The sequence below is a fragment of the Peromyscus californicus genome, unplaced genomic scaffold (genome assembly GCF_007827085.1).
Source record: "Peromyscus californicus insignis strain IS unplaced genomic scaffold, ASM782708v3 Scaffold_8__1_contigs__length_139910024, whole genome shotgun sequence".
NCBI lineage: Eukaryota > Metazoa > Chordata > Mammalia > Rodentia > Cricetidae > Peromyscus > Peromyscus californicus.
In genome coordinates this window covers 120333349-120360674 of record NW_026294606.1, presented here as the reverse complement: position 1 = coordinate 120360674, position 27326 = coordinate 120333349, and the positions used below count along the sequence as shown (strand labels likewise).

Sequence of the window (27326 nt, the reverse complement as noted above, 5' to 3'; positions counted from 1 at the left end):
CTTGTCACTTAAATGTGCTTTTCTGTGGTTTTCATTATCTTTTACCCATTTTTCTGTGGGTTGGTTTTCCTTTTTATTGTTTTCTCTAGGAGCACTTTATGCATTAGGAAAATAAGCTGTTTTTCCTGCTTTTAACAACTACTTTTCTGAGTTTTTATTTTTATTAATTTTGCCACAAAGAAACTTTCACTTTCACATAGTCACATGTATACCATTCGCATGTCTATCCTGTTCAGACCATTTCCTCCAGATACTGTAGGTAGCTGCTTGTTTCTTCCAAGGTTTCTGTCTTTATTTTCTTCAACATGTGAAGGATCCTATTCATATTTTTCTAGATGCTTTTTCAGTATGCTCAACACTGTTATTGAGTAGTCTATTTTTCTCCATAAATTTGGCATGTCACTTTTGGTGTACCAGCTCCTAGTATGTATGAAATTTCTAGACCTGAATCACAATATTTACAATCTTCAAACAAACACCACTTAAGCATAATGTTATGTTTTAATATGGTGTTATTTTATTTAATTATTGTAATTATATATACGTATATATGTAGAGTGTGTGTGTGTGTGTGTGTGTGTGTGTGTGTGTGTGTGTGTGTGTGTGTACATGAATGTAGGTGCCTGAAGAGGACAGAGGCACCAGATTCCCCTGAAGCTGGAGTTACAAGTAGTTGTGAACTGCTTAACATGGGTGCTGGCATTCAAACTTGGGTCCTGTGGAAGGGTACCCTGCTTTCAACTCTTCAGCCATTCTTCTAGCCCCTGTGGCATTCAGTTTTGTTTGCCACTATTTTACTTAGGATTTTTGGGTCAATATTCATATATGAGATTATATGGCAGATCTTTTATATATGTGTGTACAGTACTTCTTGTGCATGCTTGCTGCTTTTCTTGTGAAAAAATACCGGGTGAAGAAGTAACTTAAGGGTGGAAGGGCTTTTTTGGCTCATAGTTTGAGGATCTGATCTATCATGCCAGAGAAGTCACGTGGCAGGGGCTTCCTTCTTACACACATTGCATGTGTAGTCAGGAAGCAGGGCGATGAACGCTTGTGCTCAACTTCGTTTTTCTCTTCGCATTCAGCCTGGGCCCTCAGACCGTGGAGTGGTGGACCTATTCTAGCTGGGTCTTCCACATCCAGGCAATCCCTCACAGACATCGATGGCCAGAAGCTAACCTGACTCAGTTCCTCACAGGTGTCCTGGAGGCTGAGTCCAATCCTGTCAAGATGGCCACCGATATTAACCATCTCGTTGGGCTCACAATTCTAGGGTTTGTTTGCTTCACTCAGCAGCTATCAGAGCCTTCCTTCTTTTTCTGGCGCACCTCAAGTCACACTGACACTCTCTCAGTTTTGAAGGGCTCTTTAGAATCCCCAATAAAATGATGTTGCTTTATTAAAAAAGGTTGACAATAAATTTGTCATCTATGAAAATGGGTCTTTTAAACTTTTCATCTCTACTAGAATGTTTTGGTAAGGGTTTTTTTTTTTTTTTTTTTTTTTTTTTTTTTTTTAAGAAAATTAGGCGTTTGCACAGATACCTGTTGGCTCAGGATGCTTCAGACACTGGCTAATCTCTGACTGTCATGCTTAATTTGTACTCATGATGTCTTCTTGTAAGGATTAATCTGTTTGGAGAATTGTTTCCAAGAATTATCTTTTTAGTTATCAGCACAGCTTGAGTTTTAATCGAATTAATTTCTGCTTTTAGCCTCCTCCTACTTCTTCACATTTGCTTTTTGCTCGTTTTCTGCCTCTTGAGAAAGAAAGAGTGGGTGTTTACCTTGTTTCCCATCACATGTTCAGCCCAGTGTTTACAAATACAAAGCCTGGCATTTGCTTTCGGACTATGGTTTAATTGAATCTTAAAGATTCTGATAGGCAGCACTTGCAAAATCATTCCTTAAAAAATGGTGAAATTTTAATTTACATTTCCCCTTTGAAGAGTTGCTTGATATTTAAAAAATATTAGTATTGACCAATTTGAAAATAAACTGGAATCAAAATTCCTGTTCACATTAGTAACCGGTACGAAAAGGCCCTGGGACAAAATGAGAAGTTGGCAGAATACAAGCTCTGAAGACACATGTGAAGGGCAGATGACCTCCTGCAGAGCCCTCACGCTCAACGAAGAGGTGCACACATCGAATTTCAAGTCAAACACCCACAAAGGCTTGCCAGTTCAACTGGCACACTAGCGGTGTGACTGGGTCCCTAGAAGAGGGCAAAGAAGGTTCGGTGCATGACAATGGAGAGAGCAGTAACAGCAAAGACATGCAGCATGCAAGCACTGTCCTGCATGTCCTGCATCTTTTATTCTTCTAGTTAGCATACACATAATGGGTTGCATTATGACTTTCACACACATGTATCATGTACCCTGTTCATATTCCCTCTCCCCAACTCTTGTCTCCATTCCCAACTTGCTGATCCCCTTCCTCTCTCAAGTAGTTGTCCTCCAATGTAAATGTTACATTGCACTCACACAGTTGTACCTGTGTGCTGGCTAGTTGGATGTCAGCTTGACACAAGCTAGAGTCATTTGAGAGGAAGGAAGCTCACTTGAGGTTCTGATTGGCCTGTAGGGAGGGCATTTTCTAAATTAGTAATTGTGCATCATCTCCTGCCTTCAGGTTCCTGCCCTGTTGGAGTTCCTGCTCTGGTTTCCCTCAATGGACTGTGGCTCAGGCTATGTAAACCAAATGAACCCCTTTCTCCACAAGCTGCTTTTCAATAGTCATTGTAAGGCAGCCTGCATGCATGTCTGTGTACTATGTACTTGTCTGGTGCCTCTCAGATCCTTTGAAACTGGAGTTACAGTTGTGAGCTGCCATGTGGGTGCTGGGAATCAAACCTCACTTGATCCTTTGGAAGAGCAGTTAGTGCTCTTAACCAATGAGCTGTTTCTCCAGTTCCACCATATTTTCTTTATTCAGTCACCTGTGGAGAGGTGTCTAGGCTGGTTCCATTTCTTGGTTGTTGTGAACAGTGCAGCAATAAACATGGATATGCAACCATCTCTCTGGTGTGTTGCTTAGAGTCTTCTGGGTCTATACCTGAGGTCTATGCAGTGGGTAATATGATAGTTACATTTCCTGTTTTGTGAGGAACTCTTCCACTCATTTCTGGGATGGCTGAACCAGTTTACATACATACCCCCAGGGTTGTAGAGGACTCCTTTCTCCACATTTTTGTAGCTTTTTTTTCTTTTCTTGATGATGGCCATTCCAACCTGGACGTGTGAAATCTCAACTAAGCTTTAATTTGCATTTCCTTGATTACTAAGAATGTTGAGACTTTCTAAATATTTATTGCCTTTTGTATTTCTTCCTTTTTTATTTTTATTTTTGAGAACTAACTCTATGTTCAATTTGTTTGCCTGTTTACTGATCAGATCATTTCTTCTTTTGGAATTTAATGCTTGGCATTCTTTACATGTCCTAGATATGAGTCCCCTGTCAGATATATGATCAACAAGTATTTTTTTTTCTATTCTGTAGGCTGTTGCTTCTCTCTGCTGAGTGCTTCCTTTGCTACAGAGAAGCCTTTCACCTTTTAATTTCATACAATTCTTTTGTCAATTCTCAGGATTATTTCCTGTGCTACTGGAGTTAATAGAAAGTCCTTGCCTACACCTTCAAGGGTTTTGTCTGGTTTTCTCCAGCACTTTTGCAGTTCCAGCTCTTATACCTTAACTTTTGCTTGGGGTGATAGAAAGGGATCTGTCTTCTTTCTTTTGTGGAAATCCAGTTTCCCAGCATCATTTGTGGAAGATGCTACCTTTCCCTCAGTTTGTTTAAAAAAAAGAAGTTATCAAAATTATGTGGCAATAGCTGTGTGGGTTTATTTCTGTTCTCTATTCTATTCTATTGGTTCATGTGTCTTTTCGTTCTGGTGCCATGCTGTTTTTGTTACTATAGCTCTGTAGTATAACTTGAGATCAGGTATTACAGGGTCAGCTTGCTCTTGCTGCTTAGAACTGCTTTGGCTATTTTGGGTCACTTTTATTTCCATGAGCTGTTCAATAATTTTAAAATGTTTAGGTGGAAAAACACTCTTACCTTTAAAAGTGTATTTCCAGTTTTATTGAACTGTGGTAAGACAGGATTGTTGATTTCATTAGTTCTTGGTAAAACTTATCAAACTTTTCTAGATACCGCACATATGGCCAATTAACATGAATGCTCCCAAGTATTTAAAAAAAAAACAAGGCCGGGCGGTGGTGGCGCACGCCTTTAATCCCAGCACTCGGGAGGCAGAGCCAGGCGGATCTCTGTGAGTTCAAGGCCAGCCTGAGCTACAGAGTGAGTCCAGGAAAGGCGCAAAGCTACACAGAGAAACCCTGTCTCGAAAAACCAAAAAAAAAAAAAAAAAAACAAAAACCAAAACCACTTTCTCTTTTATAAGACTGAAGAGTTCAGTATGTATTTACAAGGTCTGCTTATGCATTATAACGTTTATGGAGATTGTCCTTTCTTCCCCTCCCCCGCTCCTCCCTACATGCCCTATCTGGAACAGGACCTGACCACCCCCTCTAATTTATGTGTGTCCCTGTGTTCTTCCCCTCAGCCTCATATTTATGCTTCATGAAGGCTGCTGCTGTGGTCTTTACTATGAATCATGGCCTTTAGAATCAGGGATCTGTTAGGCGCCCATGGATAGGAATATCCCTGGAGTTTGTCCTGTGAGCTCCCTATCAAGTACTTCCTGATATTTCTGCCATCCTTTTGATTCAGTCATGGTCTTTTAGAAGTGCCTCTTCACAGTGAAGAGCTGAATTCTGCAGGGTGAGTCAAGCTGAAAATTTGTTTAAGTGTGCTGAGACGGTTTAAGATTATTGCTATCAATTAAAGCTTGGTCTCGGTCCTGTCATTTGCATATATTTACTGGGCAGATTCCGTTGATCACGTTCCACTCTCTCGACTCTGCTTCCGTATCTGTTAAAATAATTTCTGGTGATCAGAATATCTTCCTGTTTGGCTTTGGTGCTGTTTTCCACTAACTGAAGGTGTTCACATGCTCCTCCTTTATTCCCTCTCCCACCCGGGTGCTCTCCCTACTTCAAATGATACCTCTGGGTCATTCATAATCTATGGTCAAATTAATAAATATATTCTACTTTCTTATTTTTCCTTTTCCTGTCACTAAGAAAAAGTTTTTTCTACTTTTTCAGAACACAAAACAATTGCCATTTTCCTCTCATTCTTACTTCCATCGACGGTTTGCTTAACGTCTTTGGTTGTACAGTAAATGTTCATGCTCAGGCCCTCAAGATTATTTAGCTGAAGACTGTCTTCCAGTAAATTCTCAGGAAGGGTGTCGTTAGTCTAACACTCCCCCATTTTTCATGTTTAAATTGTTCTACAAAGAAGCACATGAAGAGATGCTTAGTACCATTAGTTAGTAGAGAGGTACAAATATGACCACAGGAGACACTGCTTCACACTCACGGTGGAGAGGTCAGAACTCTTACACACTGTGCTGGTAATGTATTATAAAACGGCTCAAAGGCTGTGGGAAATAGACTAAGGTAGGCCTGAAACCATCACACGGCCCAGCAATTCCACTTCTAGATATATACCCAAAAGAGTTGAAAAGAAGTAAATGGATTCTTCTACCCAAATGCTCTTAGTAGGACTATCAGTATCCCAAAGGCAGAGACAACCCAGATGTCTATCAACTGATGGACAGAAAACATTAGCATAGTCACACAATGGCATATTACTAAGTCATAAAAATAATAAAGTGCTGATACATGCTACAACATGAATAAACCCTGAAAACACTTAAGAAATCAGGTATATAAGATCCATTTGTATAAAATATCTAGAATAGGTACATTCATAGTTACAAAAAGCAGGGTGGCCCCAAACTGGAAGTGGGTCCTGGGGAGTAAATGATTATTCCATTGTAGAGTGATGGAGATGTTTGCAAAGTAGGAAGAGGTGGTTGTATGTCATTGTGAATGAACCAATGCCACCAAACTGTTCACTTCTACATAGTTGATTTTTATGTCAGTCATGTGGATTTCACTGCAACGCAAGTCATTTCCCTGGACCCTCTCTATTGGAGACTGGTGGAGTTGGGGCCTTGTCCCTGAGCTTCGTGACAGGTTTCACTACTGTCTGCTTGGCATCTTGCTCTAAAGAACTCTAATGCTGATCTCATTTTCACTTCGTGAAGGCTTCCTCTCCTGCCTGGAAGGCTGGAGACCTGTTTTCTTTTGCTGTAACTTTGAGTAGTTTTACTCGGGCAACTGCTCAGGGTTTCAAAGCTGACTGTTTGGAAGCAGCTTTCCTACATGCTGGGTCCTTCAATATTCAAGATCCAGTACTTTCTCTCAGGGGCACTGTACTGCAGTTTTCATATTAGTTCCAATTCACTGTTTGTGGGTTTTTTGGTCACTAGTATCTCCGATGATACTTTTGCATACCTGTCTCTATGTCTGTTATTTTCTCAGGTTCCTTCTACTTCACTTCATATCATTTTCTTGTTATTCACTATCTTTTCTGCATCTACTTTTGGTTGGATTGTTTTTCTCTCTTAGGTATCTTGTAACTTTGTTACTTCTAACTTAATTTTTTCTTTTTTCTTCAAATTCTTTCCTAAAACCAATTTGCCAGCTTAGAAATCCCAGGTTGGTGAGTGACCAATTTTCAGAGTCCCACCCTTGTGTCCTACTTCCTAGGTCACTTCTGGTGTTTTTCCTCTTAGCCTGGCTTCCCTGAAGGAAGAAAGATCTTCAACAAGGCTTGCTTGCAGACAGTCTGCAAGGAGTCAGGAGGGAGGGCCACGTGGAATAAGAGGGCTGGATGTAGAGGCCAATGTAAAGCTGTATTTTTAAGTTGATCACTTCTGTGACTGACAGTGGCTTGATACTGCTAGACCTTCTGAGGAACTTCACAGACTACATCTCCATTCCATCAGGACAATGGAGAAGGCCATTGCGTACTCTTCCAGGGCATCCAGATCTCATTGGTCATGAGTTTGCTCGTAATGCTAATTCTTGTGAATAGTTGAAGGGCAAGAATGAGAGGCAGAGTCTGAAAGACGTGTTATCCATTTCTTATGCTTCTGAGACTCAACAGCTGCAGCTCAGCACTGTCAAACACTGTTGAGAATGTGAGTGATCGGTCTTTTTGAAGTAACCTTAGTGTTTAGTTTTTTTTCTTCAAATAAGCTAAACTGTTGGGGGATGTGTTCAAGAACATGACCCTTTGATTGATAGTTGCCAGACCCTCCCTCCCTTGTGCCTAGCTGCCTTGAGTGGACCTATTAACTTAGCTGTCCCTCTTTTTGAAACTGGTTAACCTGTCATTATGACAACCTGGATGCTCTGAACACTTTCTGGATGCCTTGAGAATATCTGTACTCCAACTGGAAGGAACATGGCAGCCATTGCTGCTGTTGAGACTGTGAACTTCTGCCTCAAGAGTCTTGCTCCAGACACAACTCTTCCAGCCTATACTAGTGCTGGAAAACTTCACTCCGGTGGCCTCCAGATGACCCTGTCTTCACAGCTCCAGATGCCTGCATCCCCAGATGTGGTAGCAGCGATCTTCAGTAAAACCAAAAGTAAGAGGACCACTTCTCCAGTAATCTTGGCTAAAAGTGTGTGATTGATAGGAAAGAGGCCATGCTTATGTGAGGCTTGTGATTGGTTTTATATATATATATATATATATAAAACCATTTTTCACACAATATAGTCTCATCATGGTTTCTCCTCCCCTGACTCCTCCTAGATTCTCCCCACTTACTCACTCACCCAACTCCACACCCTTTCTTTCTCTCTCTAGAAAGCAAACAGACAAAAGAAAGAAAGAAAAAAACCACAAGAAACACACGACAAAGCCCATTAAAACACAAAATCAGAAACCATAATATACAAGCAAGAGACTAGTAAGACACAAACTGCCCAAACAAAGCAATGTGAGACCAGATAGCTACAAACATACTATTGAGTTCATTTTGTGTTGGCCATCTACTACTGACTGTGGGGCCTGCCCTTAAATGTGGTCAATATTCCCAGGGAGATTTCACTGAAGAAAACGAACTTTTCCTTTGCAGGTAGATGTCAATTGGAGATGGTGTCTTGGTTGCAGATAGGAACTCGTGTCAGTACTGGGACCCTGTCTGGCTCAACCTGTGCAGGCTGTGTATGCTGCCATCGTGTCTGTGAGTTCATCTGTGCAACAGTCTGGAAGACACGGTTTCCTTGGAGTCACTCATCTCCCTGGCTCTTGCAATCTTTCCATCTCCTCTTCAGCACAGCTACCTGAGCTCTGAGGGGAGGGGTTTGATGAAGACATCCATTTAGGACTGAGTGCTCCAAAGTCTCTAACTCTCTGCCCATTGTCCAATTGTGGATCTCTTTGTTAGCCCCCCTTTACTGTACAAGGAAGCTACTCCGATGATGGCTAAGACACCGATCTATAGTTATAGGAGAATGGTGTCAGGCATAATTTTATTGCTATGCTCCTTTAGAAGAGCAACAGTATTTGGTTTTCCCCTAGGCCCAGGGCATATCTAGTCTCAGGTCTTGGCCATCTGAGCAGTGTCAGGCATGGGTTCCATCTAATTGAGTGGGCCTTAAATGCAACTAGAGTGGTTGGTTATTCCCAAAATGTCTGTACCACTACTGCATCAGTGTATCATGCAGGCAGGTCACCATTCTAGATCCCAGGGTTTGTAGCTGGGTTAGTGGTTACCTTTCTCTTCTGGTAGTGTGCTGAGTAACTTCTGGTGCCATGAACACTAGTCAGTAAGTTGTGATTGGTTCTTTTTTTTTTTTTTTTTTTTTTGGTTTTTCGAGACAGGGTTTCTCTGTGTAGCTTTGCGCCTTTCCTGGGACTCACTTGGTAGCCCAGGCTGGCCTCGAACTCACAGAGATCCGCCTGGCTCTGCCTCCCGAGTGCTGGGATTAAAGGCGTGCGCCACCACCGCCCGGCTGTGATTGGTTCTTATGTGGGGCTCATGACTGGTGGAACTAGAAGCTGTGCTATGACTGGCTGGATCCTACTCTGAGCACAAGCATGGCACACCTGTGGTTAGCTGGCTTAGCACACTGTTTTCAGTCTTCTGCTGGTCAGGAGGCTTCTTTTCTGTGCACTGGTTAAGCCCCCTCCCCCACTTCCAGTGTTGCAGCTTTTGGCTCCAATAAAATCTTCTCCCGATAGGTCTTTCACCTACTGTCTACGTGTGGTCTTTATGACTGGGAAGGTGGGCTGAACTAGTTGCAAGAATAGTAGACAAAAATCTGGGGCTTTTAGCCTGGCATCAGCAGCAACAGTGGGGAGGTTGTTGAAGAGTCCATTAGAGGCACCAGGAGCTGAGGGTCCCAGTACGTAACGGTCCGAGCTGCAACACTGAGGTAACTGAGCTCCAAAGAGCCCCATCCCTGAAGCTCCTGCGGGGAGCCATCAGAATTCCAGGAGCAACTGAGGACAGAATCTACAAAAAGCTATGGATGCTCGAAGTACTGGGATGGTGAGAGATGGTAGGGAAACAGAGAGACTGCTGAGAGCTGAAGGCGAGAGCCCAGACTCCAGGGACACCAGCGCTGGTCCATTAGAGGAGTTCCAGAATGCCAAGGGAGGACAGCTCGTGGTCCTGAGAACCAAAGAACTGAAACTTGGCCTCTTGTCAGCACTTTAAACCCTACACAGTGAGCCTTACTTGAGCACAAATAACCCTTTTCCTTTGGAAGCTTCTGGTTCTCAGGGCTTAGAACCATAAGCCTCTGGATTTGGAGGCTCAGCCTTTGAACCTCTGGAACTCAGGGCCATCAACAGAAAGGGCCCGCCCCTTTGCCTGTCTGTGGTTTCCATCATCTAGAACAAAAGAAGCCCTCCCCAGCTGTTTGAACCACTTCCGGTGAACTAACCGGGAAGCTGTCTCTTTAGTCTTATCCCTCTGAGCAGGCGGCTTTTAGCTCTACTTTCTTTTAAGGTTTTCTTTTTCCTTTGGTATTTCAATTTTTCTATAATGCATCATAAATGTATTTATGTGTTTAAGAATCCTGGACATACAGGATTAAATAGTTAAAAAAAACCCAGTAAAACTTAGTTATTTGTGTTTGTGTGTGTAGGATTATGCATGTTGTGTGTGGTGTGGTGTGTGTGATGTGTGGGTGGTGTGGTATGTGTTGTAGTGTATGGTGTGGTGTATGTGTGTGTATGGTAGTGTGTGTGTGTTGTGTGGTGTGGTGTAGTGTGGTGTGTGTGTGTGTATGGTGGTGTGTGTGTGGTGTGTGGTGTGGTGTAGTGTGGTGTATGTGTGTGTATGGTGGTGTGTGTGTGTTGTGTGGTGTGGTGTAGTGTGGTGTGTGTGTGTGTGTGTGTGTGTGTGTGTGTAGGATTATGCATGTTGTGTGTGGTGTGGTGTGTGTGATGTGTGGGTGGTGTGGTATGTGTTGTAGTGTATGGTGTGGTGTATGTGTGTGTATGGTGGTGTGTGTGTGTTGTGTGGTGTGGTGTAGTGTGGTGTGTGTGTGTGTGTGTTTGCGCCAGAAGACAATTTGCAGGGGTTGTTTTCTCCTTCTACCATTATTAGTAATAATTTGAGGATGTAGAGGGTAACTTCTAGAGTTTTGCTTTTGACAGTGACAGGCAGTGGTTCTAGCAATTTGAGAACCCTTACTCCATTAGATGGGAGAATGAAAACAGAGCTTCAGACTGGACAGTCTGCTTCCCAGTCACTGTTGTCTTGATGATTTAGTTTTTCAGAGTCCCGACTCAAATTGTGGAGGACTTACTTGGGTCTCAAGTCCAGTACCAACTTTCTCCCTTCAAGACCCAGAAGTCTATGAAGGTTCTGTATGGCTCTCATCATGTTCAAACTAGCAGGTGCCTCTGAGAAAGACCAGCCCAGTTCTAGGCTTGTCCTCCAGGCTTTCCTCAGGCTGGACCATGTAGTATGATAGCCCAGGTAGCCAGATGGCATTTTGACATTTTCAAATTATGTCTACTTTTTTCAACAGAAGGTGGTTCACTCACACCGGGTAGAACACCATCCTGCTGAAGAGGGTTCACACTAAAACCACAGACTCCTCTCTATTTTGGCACTGAAACGTTAGAAACAAGGGGGGACTTCAAAAACATGGTTTTGAAAATTATGTGGAAAAACACAAGCTGTATAAACAATGTCTGCAGTCTGACACTTATGTAAATAAAAAGCAAAACAATTCTATACATACTCTGTGGGCAAATGTATGTGTTTACATACAAATGGTGAACTGGCTGTGGGAAGCAGGTCTGGATTACGGGTGGTATGTAGCAAGAGACTTTAACCATCTGTGTTCTGATTTCTAATGCACAGATGGGCATGTGGTACTTGTGCTATTTTAAAATTTTTATTTACTAAAAAATAAAGGAAACAAACATGCCCTGATGTGGAGGACTACTTCTGGTAGGTGGGATGACAGGCAGTCACTGCTTCCTTTGTCCTCTCCAGCTTAGTGATGCTCAGCTGACAGCTGCTGAGATGGTTTCACCCCCATTTTGTATTCTTCTTGAGGTTGGATGCAGGATTCCCTTTCTGTTTGGATTTTCTTGGATGGGCTGAGACAATTACTGATAGGGAAGGGTTTGGGTGATCTCCAGTTTCTTAGCTCAACATTGCCCTCTTCTGTTGCTACAGCACTGTTTAGTTTCTTTAAGAAACGTCCACTTTTTATTGATAGATTTTATTTACCGTGTTTCTTGGGGAGCCAGTTGTTTCTCTTTTATTTCACTCCATGTCTCCAAGGAATATCTCCCTCTTCCAAAATGGCCTCCTCCCTGCTGAGTCTGTCCCTGCCTATTCCACGTTGCTTCCTTTTCTCCAAGAGCTAATGATCTGACTTTGCCAAGTGTTTGTCAGCTTACTGCTGCTATGGAAAAATATCTGAGGTAAAATTAATTTTGACTCAAAGCTCCATGTTTTCAGCCTGTGATCACTTGGCCCTATAGCTCTGGGCATGTGACAAGGGAGAACATCCTGATAAAGAGTATGTGGCAGACAGAGTGGACATCGAGGAAGCAGAAAGTGGGGAGGGGCCAGGGCTCCATGTCTCTGGCAGGAGCATATCTCCAAGGATCCAACTTCTTCTTACCAGGCTCCATCCTCTTCCAATAAAAACCAGGCTGGATGACCACACTTTCAAGACATGAGCCTCTAGGGGACATTCTAGACTCTAACCGAAAATACCAGGCCTCACCACCAGCTCGAGCACTCTGCCACTCGGGTTGGCTGGTCCCTCTCCTCTGCTTGAATTCTGTCAGACCCTGTTATGTGCAACCCATGCCTGGCCAGAAGTGGGTTTCTGAGCTGACATTTACTTATCTCCCTCACTTATGCATAAAAACCTATTGGTAGGATTTTCTTCCTCTTTACTGTTGCAGGAAGGGGGTATTTCTTGTCCCTTAGAATTCCAAACCATAACATGCTGGTTTTTCAACTGAAAACGAATACATGCATTTGAACGTTTAGAAAGGATTGTGTCTCAGGTATCTTTTTTGCTATCTGCTTCTAATTTCATTGCCTTTTGCTTAGAGTAGTGTAGTCTAGAAGATCTGAGGCCTTGGGAAACAGATTTCCTTTGTGGTTGAGTGTGCTGTTGATTTTCCTTTGAATGTTCCATGTGTGTTCTATCTGTGTCTGAGCTTGGTGATCATGCTAAACAAATCTAGACTTTTTCTACATCTCTGATCTGCCCTGCCTGTGGGTTAAAACCTATGTCTAAAATTACTGCAGCTGTAGCATCCTCCAGCCCACTGGCTGCTGCGAGTTCTTTGAGGCTAATTCCTTGGTGCACGCCCACTGGAGTGCATGCCCGCTGGAGTGCACATGCCCGCTGGAGTGCACACATCCGTGGCCCACTGTTCCCTTGAACAGTACAAAGCCTTTGTCTGTTGTTTCTACTGTGAACACTCACAGCCTGATGTGAAACCAGTTAAACTGCCCTAATGTTCACAGATTCACTATGATGTCTGTCTTGTCTTTGATACCTTCTGTCTTTCTTGTTTGGGCCAGAGAGAAGTCTACCTAATATCTTGGTTGTACGAATAGTATCTTAAGTTTTCTTCCAGTTTTCTCTTATTTCCTTGCTGTTGGTAACATGTGAACCTGTGCCAAAGCATATCTGTACCAAAGACAGCTTGTTTTTTTGTCAAACGTTTCCTTAGACATTTATAAAACTTCCCTTTTGTTTCCTGACCAGGGCTGCCTGAGTACTGCCTGAGCGCCTGCCTCTGTGACCTGAAGCTCAGGCACAAACCAGTTCCAGAAGGGCCATGGTGCCCTGTCATGTGCATGAAGACAAGCCTGTGTCACGTATGCTGGCATGTACTGCCATCCAGCTACTTGGGAAGTTGAGGCAGGAAGGCTTTGAGTTTAAGCCAGGAATGCCAGATTGGCCAGGTAGCAGTCCCCCGCCCCACTGCCATCTCAAAAGAGAGAGACATTCGATGGAGCATTTGGAGCAGCCCCTGAACTGCCATGGATGCTGGTGCCTAAAGCATTTGGAGCTGCCCCTGAACTGCCATGGATGCTGGTGCCTAAAGCATGGGGAATGCCAAGCAAAGCAAGAGAGGAGGAGCGAAAGAGGTGCCTTCACTTTCAAAATAGGCACATGGGGCAGGAGGCTAGGAGATTCAAGAAAGCTGGGCTAATCAAGTGAGTTCCAGGCCAGTGTGAGCTGCACAGTGAGATGGTCTAGAAAACCAAGGCCAAGGCCCGGCGGTGGTGGCGCACGCCTTTAATCCCAGCACTCGGGAAGCAGAGGCAGGCGGATCTCTGTGAGTTCGAGGCCAGCCTGGGCTACCAAGTGAGTTCCAGGAAAGGCGCAAAGCTACACAGAGAAACCCTGTCTCGGAAAAAAGAAAAAGAAAAAGAAAAAGAAAACCAAGGACAAGCTGCCAGTCGATGCATCAGGCAGACAGACATGGGGGTGTCTGCTTGAACAGGGGTATGAGCAGAACAGATAATGCAAAGATAAGAATTAAGGTACTAATTTAAAAAAAGAAAATGGAGGCTAGGGAGAAGGCTCAGTAGTTAAAAGACTGGCTGCTCTTCCAGATGGCCTGACTTTGGTCCCCAGAACCCACACGGCAGCTCACAACTTCTCTTAACTCCAGCTCCAGCAGCTCTCACAACTTCTTCTGGCCTCTGCAGACACCCCTGCTCACATACACTTACCCCCATAATGACAAACACATACACATAATTAAAAATAAGGTTTTAAGTCAAACAAAAACAAATGGTGTTTAGTGAACAGGGAAATGGTATATTACAGTAATGAGGATGTGATTCTCTGGAGAGCATGAAGAGACAAAAAGGCATCTATCTCAGAGGGGAAGCCACATTCTGCTTGACAAGTGCCAGACTTTGCTCCAGAGCACTGGCCATATCTGAATGTTATTTGGAAAACAAAGGGGTGCCCGGCTTGACGGTGCATGCCTGCCTTTGCCTTTAATCTCAGCACTCAGGAGGTGAAGGTAGGCAGGTCTCCATGAGTTTGAGGCCAGCCTGCTCTCTATAGCAATTCCAACGCCAGCCAAGGCTACATAGTAAGATCCTGTTTTTTTTTTTTTTTTTTTAAAGAAAAGACAGATAAAAGAAAAGAGAGAGACCAGGACAAAAGGGAGCCGTATATAGAGTGTGGGCTCAGCTTCCAGGAGCTGAACTGGGAGGTGCTATCCACTGGTGGTAACATTTTGAGACGGAAGTGAAAAATTCTACCTTGCAAGATGAAAGAGGATGTTTTCTAATTCTGTATTCTTAGCTTTAAAATGTTTGTTTCTACTGCTTTGATATTTTCTGGTTGACCTAGAGGCTGTTTTTGTTTGGAACAAAAGGGACGTAAAAGTGTGTTTGCTCCCACTCATGGATTTAATTAGGCGTGGTGCCCAATCTCTAATAAATCATGGTTTTGGTTTCTCTTTGTTAAGGTACTCAGAGGCCTTTGGGCATGGGTCCCTTACTAGAATGCACTCTTACCTCTGGGACGAGTTACCATCCCAATAGTGTCAATCACTTGATCACGTTACAACTCAAGGCTTCTTCCTTGGTTGTTTGTGTTACACAAAGATCGTACTTTATTTTCATATTTGTTCACAGACATGATTCACATTTTGCTGTTCTGTACATAAGGAAATCATTCTAAACACAGCAACAGTGCCAGCTTGAGTAAAAAAAAGTTATTTTCCATATCCACAAAAATGCTAATCAGATTCTTGTTAGAACATGTGTAAGAACTGGTTTTCATTGTCCCAGCTCTTGATGTCAGATTACTAAAATAATTTATGTTTTGTTGTGGGAACATTGGTGCACGCAGAGCCTCCCAAATCACATGACCATGTCTCAGCCCACACTTCTTCCTGACACATAGAAATTATTTGTGTTTTGTGGTAACAAATGAATGGCAGGAACAGCAGAATTTCAATGTGGCCGTTCTTTATTTGATTAAACATAGTCTCTATTTATTCTTAAAAAAACTAATTTAAGTTAAATGGCAACAAACCATGATAATTCAGAAAACATGTTGAAACTGAGAGTGAAGAGAAATGTTCTCTACGTAAACCACACTGTAAACCATAAAACTTATTTTTGTCAACTGCTTCTCATGACAGTGGCTGGGAATTTGACATTTCTACCACAGTAGGCAAAAACCATGTACAATACACTCTCCCACACGCCACATCACATCTCTATTCATATTTCCAAACTAAAAGCATTACAGCTCCCAGAGTGCTGAGTGTACTGTACAGTTACCAAGAACTGCAAGTTCTCCTCCGGGGCTGTGTCTGTGCCTGGTAGCCCCACACCCTAGCCATCCTTTACAGCAAGCCTGGCTCACGGAGGTGAACTTTTCAATGAACCCTGGCTAACTCATGATTAGACAAAGATGCCATGGACTCCACGTAAGGGTACTCACTACATCCCCGTCAGAGCCCTTTAGTAGCCATGCATGTCAAGTGCGTGCTGGGAACATCTGTAACATCTGAGGTTGAGAATTTGAAAGCTAGTAAATACAAATGGAAGAGAAGCCTGGCTACCTCCCTAACTGTACCTGAGGTATAGATTCTATACTGTACCTGAGGTATAGCCTCTACAGAGCTGACTCATTTGTTCAAGTTTTCTGAGTAACACTTCCTTGTCTCTACGTAGGGATGCTACGAAGTCAGCACCATCCCATTTTCCTCCCTGCAGAAAGCATTACTTAGTTTGGGCTATAACATTTTAAAACAATAATGCATGCCTCCTGGGAGAATACCACAATAAATGTCTCAAAAACCACTCAGCTAATCCCAGGGTATAAGCTGACTGTTTTAAATTACTGCAGGGAATATTATGGGCCTTAATGACACTGTAGCTGCTCAAAGCCAAAGAAAGCTAGGAAGGGAGGCCAAAAAGATGAGCTCAGAGCCAGCTAAAGTGACAACAAACATGTGGTTGTTTACTAGGATTGGAGAGGTTTTGTCTGCAGATGTTTGTGGTCACTAGAAGGTTCCAGAGGAATGAGTTATTATGAAGATTTGCAGAGTTTGACGAGAGCAAAATTCCTCTTGGAGATGGCAGGCCTGAGGACAGAGATGCCCAATGGTACAGACAGAATTTATAGAATTCTGTGGTCAGATCATACTCTACTGGTCCCACAAAGTATGCCAACAAATTAATATCGTATGGATGTCATTTCAAAGCCTCCCAAGGAGGAGTCATCACTGAAGCCGTTAGAGCAGATGGTCCAACTATACACTGATATTCAGACGTGCATTTCTGCATTATAGCTGCTTTCCCCTGTTGAACTGTAATGAATTGTCTCATAATCTATCCCATCTTCCTGCCATTAGCAGGCTTTGAATGTTCACAAATAGGAGCAAAGAACTCATTTTCCAGGGCTCTAATCACACAAAGAGGGAATGCCTAATTCTCTAAATGAAATGGTCTGTGATCACTGAAGCAGAGATTTAATATAGCACGGCAAATTAGGTAGATTTTAATAAATTACTTATCTCCCTGAATACTTTACATATGCTTAAGAAGGAATAGTCTGTTTGCAAACAGTGAAAACCCACAGCCTATAAAAATCCTTTGAAGAAAACGACAAATAAAAAAGTAAATTAAAAAATGAAATGCATTATATCTCAGACCCCCAGAGACAATTCCTTTGCAGCACTGATTCACAGCTCCATTAAAAATATCAATTAAACCCTTCAGCAAGACTGTGTAAAAGCTAGAAATTAACTTTTGGAGGTGCTTTTTGAGGGTCTGCATATCCAGATACATCCCAGCATTGTATAAGCTTGAGGTTTAAAAAATGATAAAAAAAGGGTCTCCTTTCATGTCTAACTAAACATTTTAGAATTTGAGTCATACTTTAATTTTTTTCTATGTAATAACTTTAGTTTGTAAAGTATGAGTTTCCTGTCTGTCTGTCTGTCTATCTATCTATCTATCTATCTATCTATCTTTAAATGAGTACAGTCTTGGGTCCCATATCAGCATCACAAACACACTGGCACCATAGAACCTGGAATGACTACAATGTTTATGAAAAACAACAAAAACTGGGAGTAATTTACTAAGTTGGTGCCAAGTGTCCTTCTTTATATTTAATTGATAGAAACTGCATGCATCAAAGAAAATGCATACTGAGCTTTAATGTGCATAAAGTGGATATTAGCATTTTAAAGAAGAAGATTAACACATTAATCCAAGTAATTTTCATATATTGCTTCTAATAAAATCTTCACAGTATAAAAGTCTTAATGAGGCTAATCAGTGGCTTTCCATTTAGTGGGATGATTAGGAATAACATAAAAAGTATTTCTTTTTCATAGGTTTCCTAAGATTTAGCTTTTCCTTATGAAAAATAAAAATGGGAACTACTCCCAGTTCTTTGTAAGAAATGTTGCAAATGTAAATAGATATTTCATTCTATCATGTTGATATAAATTATTGAGGAGGTAGCCCACTGAGGAGTACTCAAGTCCTAAGGGGTGGCAGTCATGGGAAAGAAGGGATAGAAAAATAAACAAACAAACAAAAAACTAAACAAAACTTGAACATTCAAGCCTAGGCACTCCCCCTCAGCTCCCATGAATTATAGATTACACATAGCAGAGTGATTACTCAAAATCTCATCCTGGAGCTTTCATGTGGCATGTTCTCAGAAGTAGGCTGCCTTCTTTCAAGCCTCCAAGTCCTCTCTGTATTGCTCGTAGACAGACCGTAGGGCACGGAGTGCCTTCACGGTCACCTTCAGCTTGCCGATGCTCCCTCCGTCTGCTCGGGCATCAACAACTGAGGAGAAGACAGCAGCAAGGTCAAAGACATGCTAGGCTAGTTCACACAGCTTTGAGATGAACACAGTTGTGTGAGCACTACATGTGTGAAGACACACATTTTACATGTAATCTTGAAGCTTACCAAGTAAAAGGCTATAGCTATTCACACATGGTCAAAATTTCTTCTAACACACTGCATGAATAACCAACTTCAGACCTCCAAACCACTGCAAAGGTATTATGCAATCAGCATTAGGAAAAGCAAAATGTTGGACCCACAAACCTTAATACATCTGTGAATTGTCTCTGAGGGTCTGAGGTTCACTTTTTGAGTGAATGTGGACTTTCCTCAGGAGAGCTATCAGTGATGCCCCAAAGGCAGACTACTTAAATCCTGAGGCCTCTCTAAATACAGCCTGGTGTATGCCACGTCAGTCCCTGGACCCGATCAGCTGGGGAGACATTTTCTAGGATTCAAGGCCAGAATGCTGGAGTTTGTACGTTTGATAGTGCTTATGGGTCTTGAGGTTTCTTCTTATTTCTTTGAACTTTAATGATGGGATGGATCAAGTGTTCCTCCAGCCTCAGCCTCCTGAATAGATGAACTACAAGCACTGCTCCGAGTAGTGTATATGTTACTTCCAAGAACTGTTGTGAGGAAACCTTCAAAGAAAACTTGGTAGGTATGTAGGTGGAGAAGGGGTCCACTGGATGTGCAGTGGCCCACTGCTACCCAGTTTATTCTCCTGAGCTTTTATCTTTCTTGGAGACCACTCACTTGCATATGAACAAGGTATTAAAATGCTACTAAGAACAGTGCCTGGTCATTGGACTGGCTTCTGAAACATGGACCTAACAGCTGGGTGTCAGCAGAGTGTGACCCCGTGGTCTCACAGGAGAAAGTGGGTCACTAAACAGAGCTGACTGTAACAGATTGACTTTGGTGATTTCTGTTAGACTCTTGGTCCCAGAGAGTTTACTAAGGTTATATGAGCATTTGAATTCTCTCATCTTTTGCTCCGTGTCAAACAAAATGTAACTAGCTGCCACCAAGCTAGACGTGCATACTTTATGGATGCTTCCAAACATGCTCCCGCATATTTATTTGGTTTAATTTGGGCAATCATTTGGCTCAATCTGGACTTCCGAGAACCTGTTATGTGGCTGGGGCAGGTAGCCGCACATCGCTGCCATCCTGGTCCTTAGGAAGTGCTCATAAAGTGATTTGATTGTGGCCTCAACAGGTAAATCAACAAACTCAGCACATCATCCTAGAGACGGCTGTTAATTTAGCCAGCTCAAAGCAGAAACAATGAGTTTCTCAACTGATTGTGAGTGGCCAGGGCCTTCCTTGGTTATGGTTTATAAAGTGTAATTGTGTGATGTAAGAAAAGAAGAAATGAGGCACAGCTGGGACTGATACCTAGCAAGGTAAAAATCTAGGACACGGTTTTGTGAGGAACCCTAACTGCTAGAATCCTAGAGTTAGCAGAGACACACCCTTTGGCTCCAGCCCTGAACTAGAGAAGCCTCGAGAAGAGGCTGGCATGGTTTCGAACAACAAGATTAAGGCTATATGTCTTAGCCCCGACACTAAGAAATGCGTTAGTTATTCCTGCGAAGCTCAATTATTTACACATTCCTATCAGCCACAGAAGGATGGGGAAGGGAAGGGGAGGGTGCAGTGACAGGCTCCCAGCTACAGCAGTTGTTAGCTTGAGCTGCACAGTCTTCTGCTGAGGTGTGACAGACCCTCCCAGGGAGCAGAAAGAAGTCTGAATATAGAGCCTGACCCTTTGGCAGCTGGTGGCTGTGCAGACAGAGCCATGCTTGCATTCATACCATCAATGTCCTGTTGGGTGATGTCTCTCCCTTTCTGGAACACATCAATGAGGTCAACATGAGCAATGCCGATGTCCTCACACTCTAGGTCCTGCTCGTCCTCAGGAGGGTCACTGACCACGGTGAAGCGCACACTAAGAAGGCACAGGACAGAGAAGGTCACAGACACACACACACAGACACACAGACACACAGACACACACACACACACACACACACACACACACACACACACACACACACACACAACTATGTGTGAAACGGTGATGTTTTCAATGACACCAGTAGAAAGGGAATTACCTTAGGTAGATATCTTAACTGAACTATTAGAAGCTCAGAGCTCACCCAGCTTTCCAATGAGCACTAATCTCCTTTTTTAGCCTGGTAATTATCTGCAGAATCAAAGAAAATGACCAGGCAAAGGCAAGAACCCAATGTTCATGTCATTACACCAAATCTGATATTTTGATACCTCTGCTTTTAAGACTAAAAGGATGAAGTTCATAAAGGCCATGGTAGGTTACACAGTCAGCATTTTTGATAGAAACAAATGCTTCTCCTCTCCATCCCCCGTTGTACAACTCTGGGGTTGGTAGCAAGCAATCTACCCAGCTGTCTGTTGTCCTACAAAATGCAGAGGTTGCACTGCCTGGGGAGTGGTCTGAATGCCCACAGAGAAAGGCAAGGCTCTGCCCAACGACTGTATCAGATATTCGTATTGCTTTAGCAACCTTTTAACATACAACCACAGCATCCAAGTTCTACTTTACTTTTAGACACATAATTGCAGGGCTCTGATGGAACTGATTTGAATTAGTGGCTTGTGCTGAGGCCAAACACACTTGGATTGACCAAATGACAGGAATTTACAGTTAAGTACTCTTTTGATATGTCTTGGCAGCATAGCTTAAACCATGGATGCTTATAAACCTTACCATTTTAAATTCTGTGAAACATATCTATCCCAAATCAGAAACAAAACAAGAAACAGAAAAATCGAAGCCCCTGAGAAATCAGACCTTGAAAAACACAAATGAAATCCTTTCCAAATGCTGATAGGTAAACACGACAATGTCTCTAACCAACTTGCTGAAGACAACATTCAGCATTTCATTCCTTTACAAGCCCCGTTTTTGGCTAGGAAAAGAATTGGAAGAGATTAGAAAATAGAAATCTCTTAAGTCAAAATGAAAGTTAACACCCGTTTACACAGAAATCACAGAACATGGATCCAGACTGTCAAGTGGTCTAAGTATTTTACATGATGTACAGGATATGGGGATTCAGATGGGTGGTTAGGACATTCATCCTTAGTTTACATTCTACTGCCGTACATAGATAGCTGTGTGATGCTGGAGAAATCATTCAAGTCTCCTTGATTTCAGTTTTCTTCTCTGTGCAATGAGGACAATTAGAGCTATGAACAGGGAGGGCTCCTGTGAGGATCAGATGGGACGATATAAGTAACCAGAGCCTAGAACACAGCGGGCTGAGTAAGTGAAGGAAGGCTATTTCAACAGATTGTCAAATTACCTACTCAATTAAACAAAATGACTGTTAATAGAGCTCATAGGTGGCTGCTCTTGTAGAGGACTTGGGTTTCAGTCCCAGCACCCACATGGCTGCTCACAAATATCGATAACCCAATGCCCTTTTTTGGCCTCTGCAGGCACAGCATACACATGGTGCATATATAGACATGCATGCCAAACAGGCATGAACAACAACCACCAAGTTGTCCTAGAATGAATGTAGTGTGGAAAGGAGAAATGAAAAAAAAAAAGGAACCAGAGGCCACTGTTGCACGGTGAGTGACATGGCACACTCTTCTAACAGTGCTGGCAGAGAGCATCCTACGGAATGGGACACAGAGGAGAACGGCTCTCCAGGGTGTAGAGTAACGGGCTAGTTCCAGGTACGTTAGGTACCTTGACACCCAATGCACTTCAATCTCAGATTCTGAGCTCATACCTGCATCATCTTATAAAGGAGGGCTATTACCTTCACTGAGTGTGCATGAATTCTGAGACAAAATTAAAAAACCTTCTAAGTTCTATAAAAAGGACTAGGGATGTGGAAATGCAATATTCCTGGCTTTAAATTCTAGAGAGACTAAATGAGAGGTCAAATAAAATCCACAGATCTAGGGTGCAGATCAGCGTTAAAACTCCTGCCTCACATGGACCTTGGCAAGAACTTGGCTTCCATTCCCAGCATTAAAAAACAAATAAACAAAACCAATGAAAGAACTAGAAAGTTAAACTCAAAAGGAAAGAAAGCTCACTAGATGAATTTAAACCTAACATGTCTCCACAAATTCATGCAGCCAAGCATCCCTCCTAACCTACTTTCGGCCTGTCAGAACAAATGGGACCTGGGTGCATGCCTCCTAAGGGCTCCTGGCCTGCCTGAGGGCCCAGATGCACATCTGGGGGGGTGCAAACATCAAGTGCTCTCCAGCTGTGTCTTCCTGCAACCCTAATTCTGGGCCCATCATTGCTAGCCCTCCCATCTATCCCAGAATGCCTTCTGCATTATCCTTCCTGCCTGGCATTCCCTCAGCCTGGAACCATATGTCCCAGGCTCTTGTATCTCGACTGAATCCCTTCAACCTTCATAAACCAGGTTAAATGTCACCTTCTCAGAATGGTTTTCACTTTTATCTTCTCTTCTGGCCTTTAACTTGTTCAATCTTCTTCCTTTCTCTTTATTTTTTTAAGGGTCCTCACTATGTAGCTCTGGCTAGCCTGTAACTTGTTATGTAGACTGGACTGGCCTGTAACAGAGATCCACCTGCTTCTGCCTCCCAAGTGCTGGGATTAAAGGTGAGTGCCACCATACCCTGTGTTCAATTTTTATTACTAATCATCACAGCATGTAATTAATTTATTCATTTACTTGTCATCACAGTTTATCTTCCTCATTGGTGGATTTTCTCAGTAGAACTTTTAGTCAAGAAAAAGAAACCAAAAGGGAACTTGAATCAGACTCAAAACTCTACCTAAAATTAATAATGGAAAAAACATTTTTTGGTATTTTATTTATTTTCATTTTATGTATCCAAGTGTTTGCCTGAATGTCTGTCTGTCTGTCTGTCTGTCTATGCTCCATGTACATGCAGTACCATGGAGGCCAGAAGAGGGTGTCAGATCCCCTGGGACTGGAGTAGATGGTTATGAAGCACATGGTGGTGCAGGTAACCGAATCCAAACCCTCTGGAAGAACAGCTAGTACTCTTTCTTCATCACCGAGCCACCTCTTCAGCCCCAAGTTAATGATTTTTAAAATTTTATTTCAGTGTATCACTGTTTTAAACAATTGTATACGTCCAAATGCAGATGAGACAGCATGCAAAGGCACTATGAGCAATTCACTACGGTTGTCTACTACGTTTGCCATGCCAAGGAAGAATGGTGACCCCCCTAGCCAAGGCTGGTAAGTTAGCACCAGTATTGATCAGGGCTTTCATCAGAGAAAGAAAATTCTCAAACTAGAGAACACCTCTGAGTATTAACAACAGGAGAGAGCATTCCTTAGTGTCCCCTGTGGGAAGGGGCAGGCCATCCCTTTCTTCAGCACAGGGAGGTGAGTAGCATCCCAGCATTCACTAGGTAAGCATTTCCCTCTGTGGTCCACACTCGGCTCTCATGAGAAAATGACATGAACACTTGTGTCTGTGAGGGACAGTTAGCCATTTTTGAAGGAACAATGTTGGGGTATAGGAGTTACTGTGGTTACTGTGGCCTTTTCTCATTTTCTGTGGTGCCTGGAACCAAACTTAGTACCTCACTCATGCTTAAGCAAGCACTCTACCACTGAGCTACGCCCCCCCCCCCCCATACACGTCTTCATTTTCAAACTTCTTTGTTGATAACAAAACTGCAAGGAAATTCCAACATTCCTGAAAGAAAGGACACAGAGATTTGCTTTATGTGAACTTGCTGTAAGTACCTTCTGTGAGGCAGTTCTTGCCTTTGCAGTATGGCTTTTAACATGTCTCTCTCGGCTGGGTTGTTTTCTTTATCCAGGTGGATCACTATAGCAAAAGAAAGAACAGGTCCATACAAGGAAGTCACTCAGACCTACACTCCATTGGCATCATCCTGTCCTCCATAAATACTGTTTTTAAAGACACACGTCATGCCACCTTGCTGTGTGTCTGAGAAATCCGAATCCAATCTGAATGTGATCAAGTGTCATGCTACTGGCAGGTTGACGTGCACACTGTTAGAAAGGATACACACAACATCGGAGAGCCTCATCACCATCACTGCCTGCTAATGGCTCTGGCAGACCTGACAGAAAAACTGGGGTCTTCATGGCTTTGTATTTGAGGGATTACCAGTGTTTTCTTTCACCCGAGAAGCAAGTGCTAATGGTCCTGTATGGCAGCATGCTCATCCTTCCTGACAGCCCAGTAACTTAGCCTCCTCTCCTGCCACCACATGCAATAAAAGAAGCATCTAGTGGGCAGGTAAAGAAATTCAAGGCTGACATGGCTGTGCATGGTGGAGCAAGGGAGAGGGGCTTTTGGCGTGTGAAGACTGTTTTGGTCTTGGCATTCAGGAATGTGGCTGAAACAGATGAAATAACTGTCCAAAGTGCCACCTGGAGGATGGCAGTGCGGACGGGCTGTACACACAGTACCACCTGGAGGATGGCAGTGCGGACGGGCTGTACACACAGTGTGCACCTGGCGCCCTGCTTTTTTAGCAGAAGACTTTCCTCTTCTACATGCCAGTCTGGGCTTAGGGCTCTCGTATGACTCCAAGTGCACACAGGGACAGTGCTGGGATGACTCTGGAGCTCGTGCTCCCTCAGGTTCCAGTCGGCACACACATTTCACCACCAATGTTTCCAAGGACAGTTTCAGTTCAGCGCCAAATGATCATGCTATCGACTCCCTGAACAATATTAACCAAAATTCAAAGGTGCCCTGTGGGAGTTAGGCACATGGAGTGGGAGACAAGCTGCCTGTCAAGAGGTAACTTAGTGGCTAGGAGAAGTAGAATCATTGGAGGAACAGCAGGCAAGTCACCCAGCTCTGGAGAACTAAGGCCTCTGTCCTTACAGTTGGCCATACCGTGTGGAGTTCATTATAGCTACTGAAATTTGCAGAGACCAACACAAATGATTTGAGTGTGTTTCTGACCACTGCAGAAAGTCACCTTAGTAGATAAATTTTCCTAATGCTGTGGGTCAGTACCTTAGTTTTAGAGGCTGTCAGTATATCAAACTTACCAGGATTTTTTTTTTTGTTGCTAATTCAATATCTGGCTTATCGTGTATTCTTCTACTTCATAATCCCAAAGCTTGTAAGTCATATTGGTTTATAACATTTGAGGGCCAGAATAATGAAAGTAATTTAGAAGAAAAACTGAGGTAGGGTGTGCACACATATGCCCACACTCTCTTTCTCACTCATACTTAGTAAGTTAAAAAAAAAAAAAAAACTAAGGCAGAAACAGTGACAAATCTCTATTGCTTTTCAGACTGACATGTATCATGACATGAACTATTACCCTTATCTGCTGGAGATGTCTTTCTGTGTGCTGTGAATGTGTTGCTCTGATTGATTGATAAATAAAGTGCTGATTGGCCAGTAGCCAGGCAGGAAGTATAGGCAGGACAAAGAGAGAGGAGAATTCTGGGAACTGGAAGGCTGAGTCAGGGGATGTTGCCAGCTGCCGCCATGAGAAGCATGATGTACGATACCAGTAAGCCACGAGCCATGTGGCAAGGTATAGATTTATAGAAATGGGTTAATTTAAGATATAAGAACTAGATAGCAAGAAGCCTGAGCCACTAGGCCAAACAGTTTAAATAATATAAGCGTCTGTGTGTTTATTTGGCTGTGGGCCCGGATGGGACTAGAGATAACTCCAGCTACACTTACCAAATAAAAATTCCTTTTTTTCCAAACAATTTCTTAAGTCTTTGATACATAAATAAAAATCTTTTCTTTGTATTAAAGCCTCTGAATTTCCAACTCCATCATTCAAATTCAAATAAAAAGTTCTTTCAATTAAATTTAGATTAGTTTTGATGAATTTCAATTTTTGTGGTAACATACATATAACTTAAAATATAGCATTTTAACCACTTTATAGCATATGTTCATTGACATTGAATGTAGACACAGCAAACACTGTCACCACTTTTCCTCTCTAGAATCCTTCCCTCATCTCCAACTGAAAATCTACCTACTAACCTACTAATCAGTGACTTTTCAGTCCCTTTCTGTCTCAATCTACCTCCTCTAAGTGGAATCACACATATGTCTTTTTATCTCTGGCTTATTCTCTTAGCAGTAATATTTTCAAGGCTCATTTCTGCTGCAGCATGTATCATATGTAATGCTGAATTACATTCCATTCTATGCACACAAGACATTTTGTTTCTCCCTCTAGCTGTCAGGAGCAGTGAACACATGGTTCATTATGTGCTTGTGTCTTGATTTTGATTCTTTCTGCTATTTACACTGAGGTAGAACTGCTGAGACACACGTTTAACCTTCAAAATAAAAACATGTTTAACCTTCAAAAATAAAACAACTCCCCAACTATGTTTCTGCACCACCACGCTGTGCGTTTACTGAGTGACGTTTTTGCACTCGGTACCACACTCAACCACAGGGTTCAGAGAGAGGTTGCTCTCTGTTTTACAGATGGCGACGCAGACCGGAGAAGGCCAGAGCCTTGTTGGAGCGTAGCGAGAGCTCTCTAGTGTCTGTGGCTCCGTCGCTCCCCTGCAGCTAAGCTTCTCCTGGCATTTCAACTGGGCATGTTGTTGGTCCAAGGCTGGAATGGGGAGAGGTCTGTAGCTGAACTGGGCCACCCACCTGCCTTCTCATTGTTCCATAAAGGAATATTGATTAGATCCATCAAGTTGACTTAAATACTTTGGTTGACTCTTAAAAATTCATTTTTGAAAATAAAATTCTAGTTCATAACCAATAAATTTAGTTTTACAAAAGCATACCAACTTGGAATTGTGCCTATTTGTACAAACATAGCCTAGATTGGGCTTCTGAGTTTAGCTTAGTGGTTCTTGGTATTTAACACACGTCCCAGCTACTTGGATGGCTTGGTAAAATGTGGATTACTGTGCTGAACCTCAGAGTTTCATTTCTGATTCACGGCATCTGCGGCATAGCCCAAGAATTTGCCATTGTAACATCCTTCTTTTTGCTGCTATTGATGCTGGTCAGGA

The 27326-nt window shown here is 42.7% G+C and overlaps 1 protein-coding gene across 5 annotated transcripts in view; it reads right to left on the bottom strand.

Moving 5' to 3' along the window:
• Positions 1-15421: 15421 nt before the first annotated feature.
• Positions 15422-27326, bottom strand: part of Rpgrip1l (RPGRIP1 like) — a 100811-nt gene continuing 88906 nt past the window's right edge. For 3 of the 5 annotated variants that reach the window (XM_052727795.1, XM_052727796.1, XM_052727799.1), the window contains 3 exons: positions 24066-24150; positions 20115-20248; positions 15422-18288 (listed from right to left, as the gene is read on the bottom strand). In XM_052727795.1, the coding sequence (XP_052583755.1) occupies positions 18176-18288; positions 20115-20248; positions 24066-24150 (332 nt within the window). In that variant the 3' untranslated portion in view covers positions 15422-18175. Of the gene's footprint in view, positions 18289-20114; positions 21551-24065; positions 24151-27326 lie in introns of those variants that run through there. The other 2 variants (XR_008215688.1, XM_052727797.1) reach the window with 2 other exon arrangements.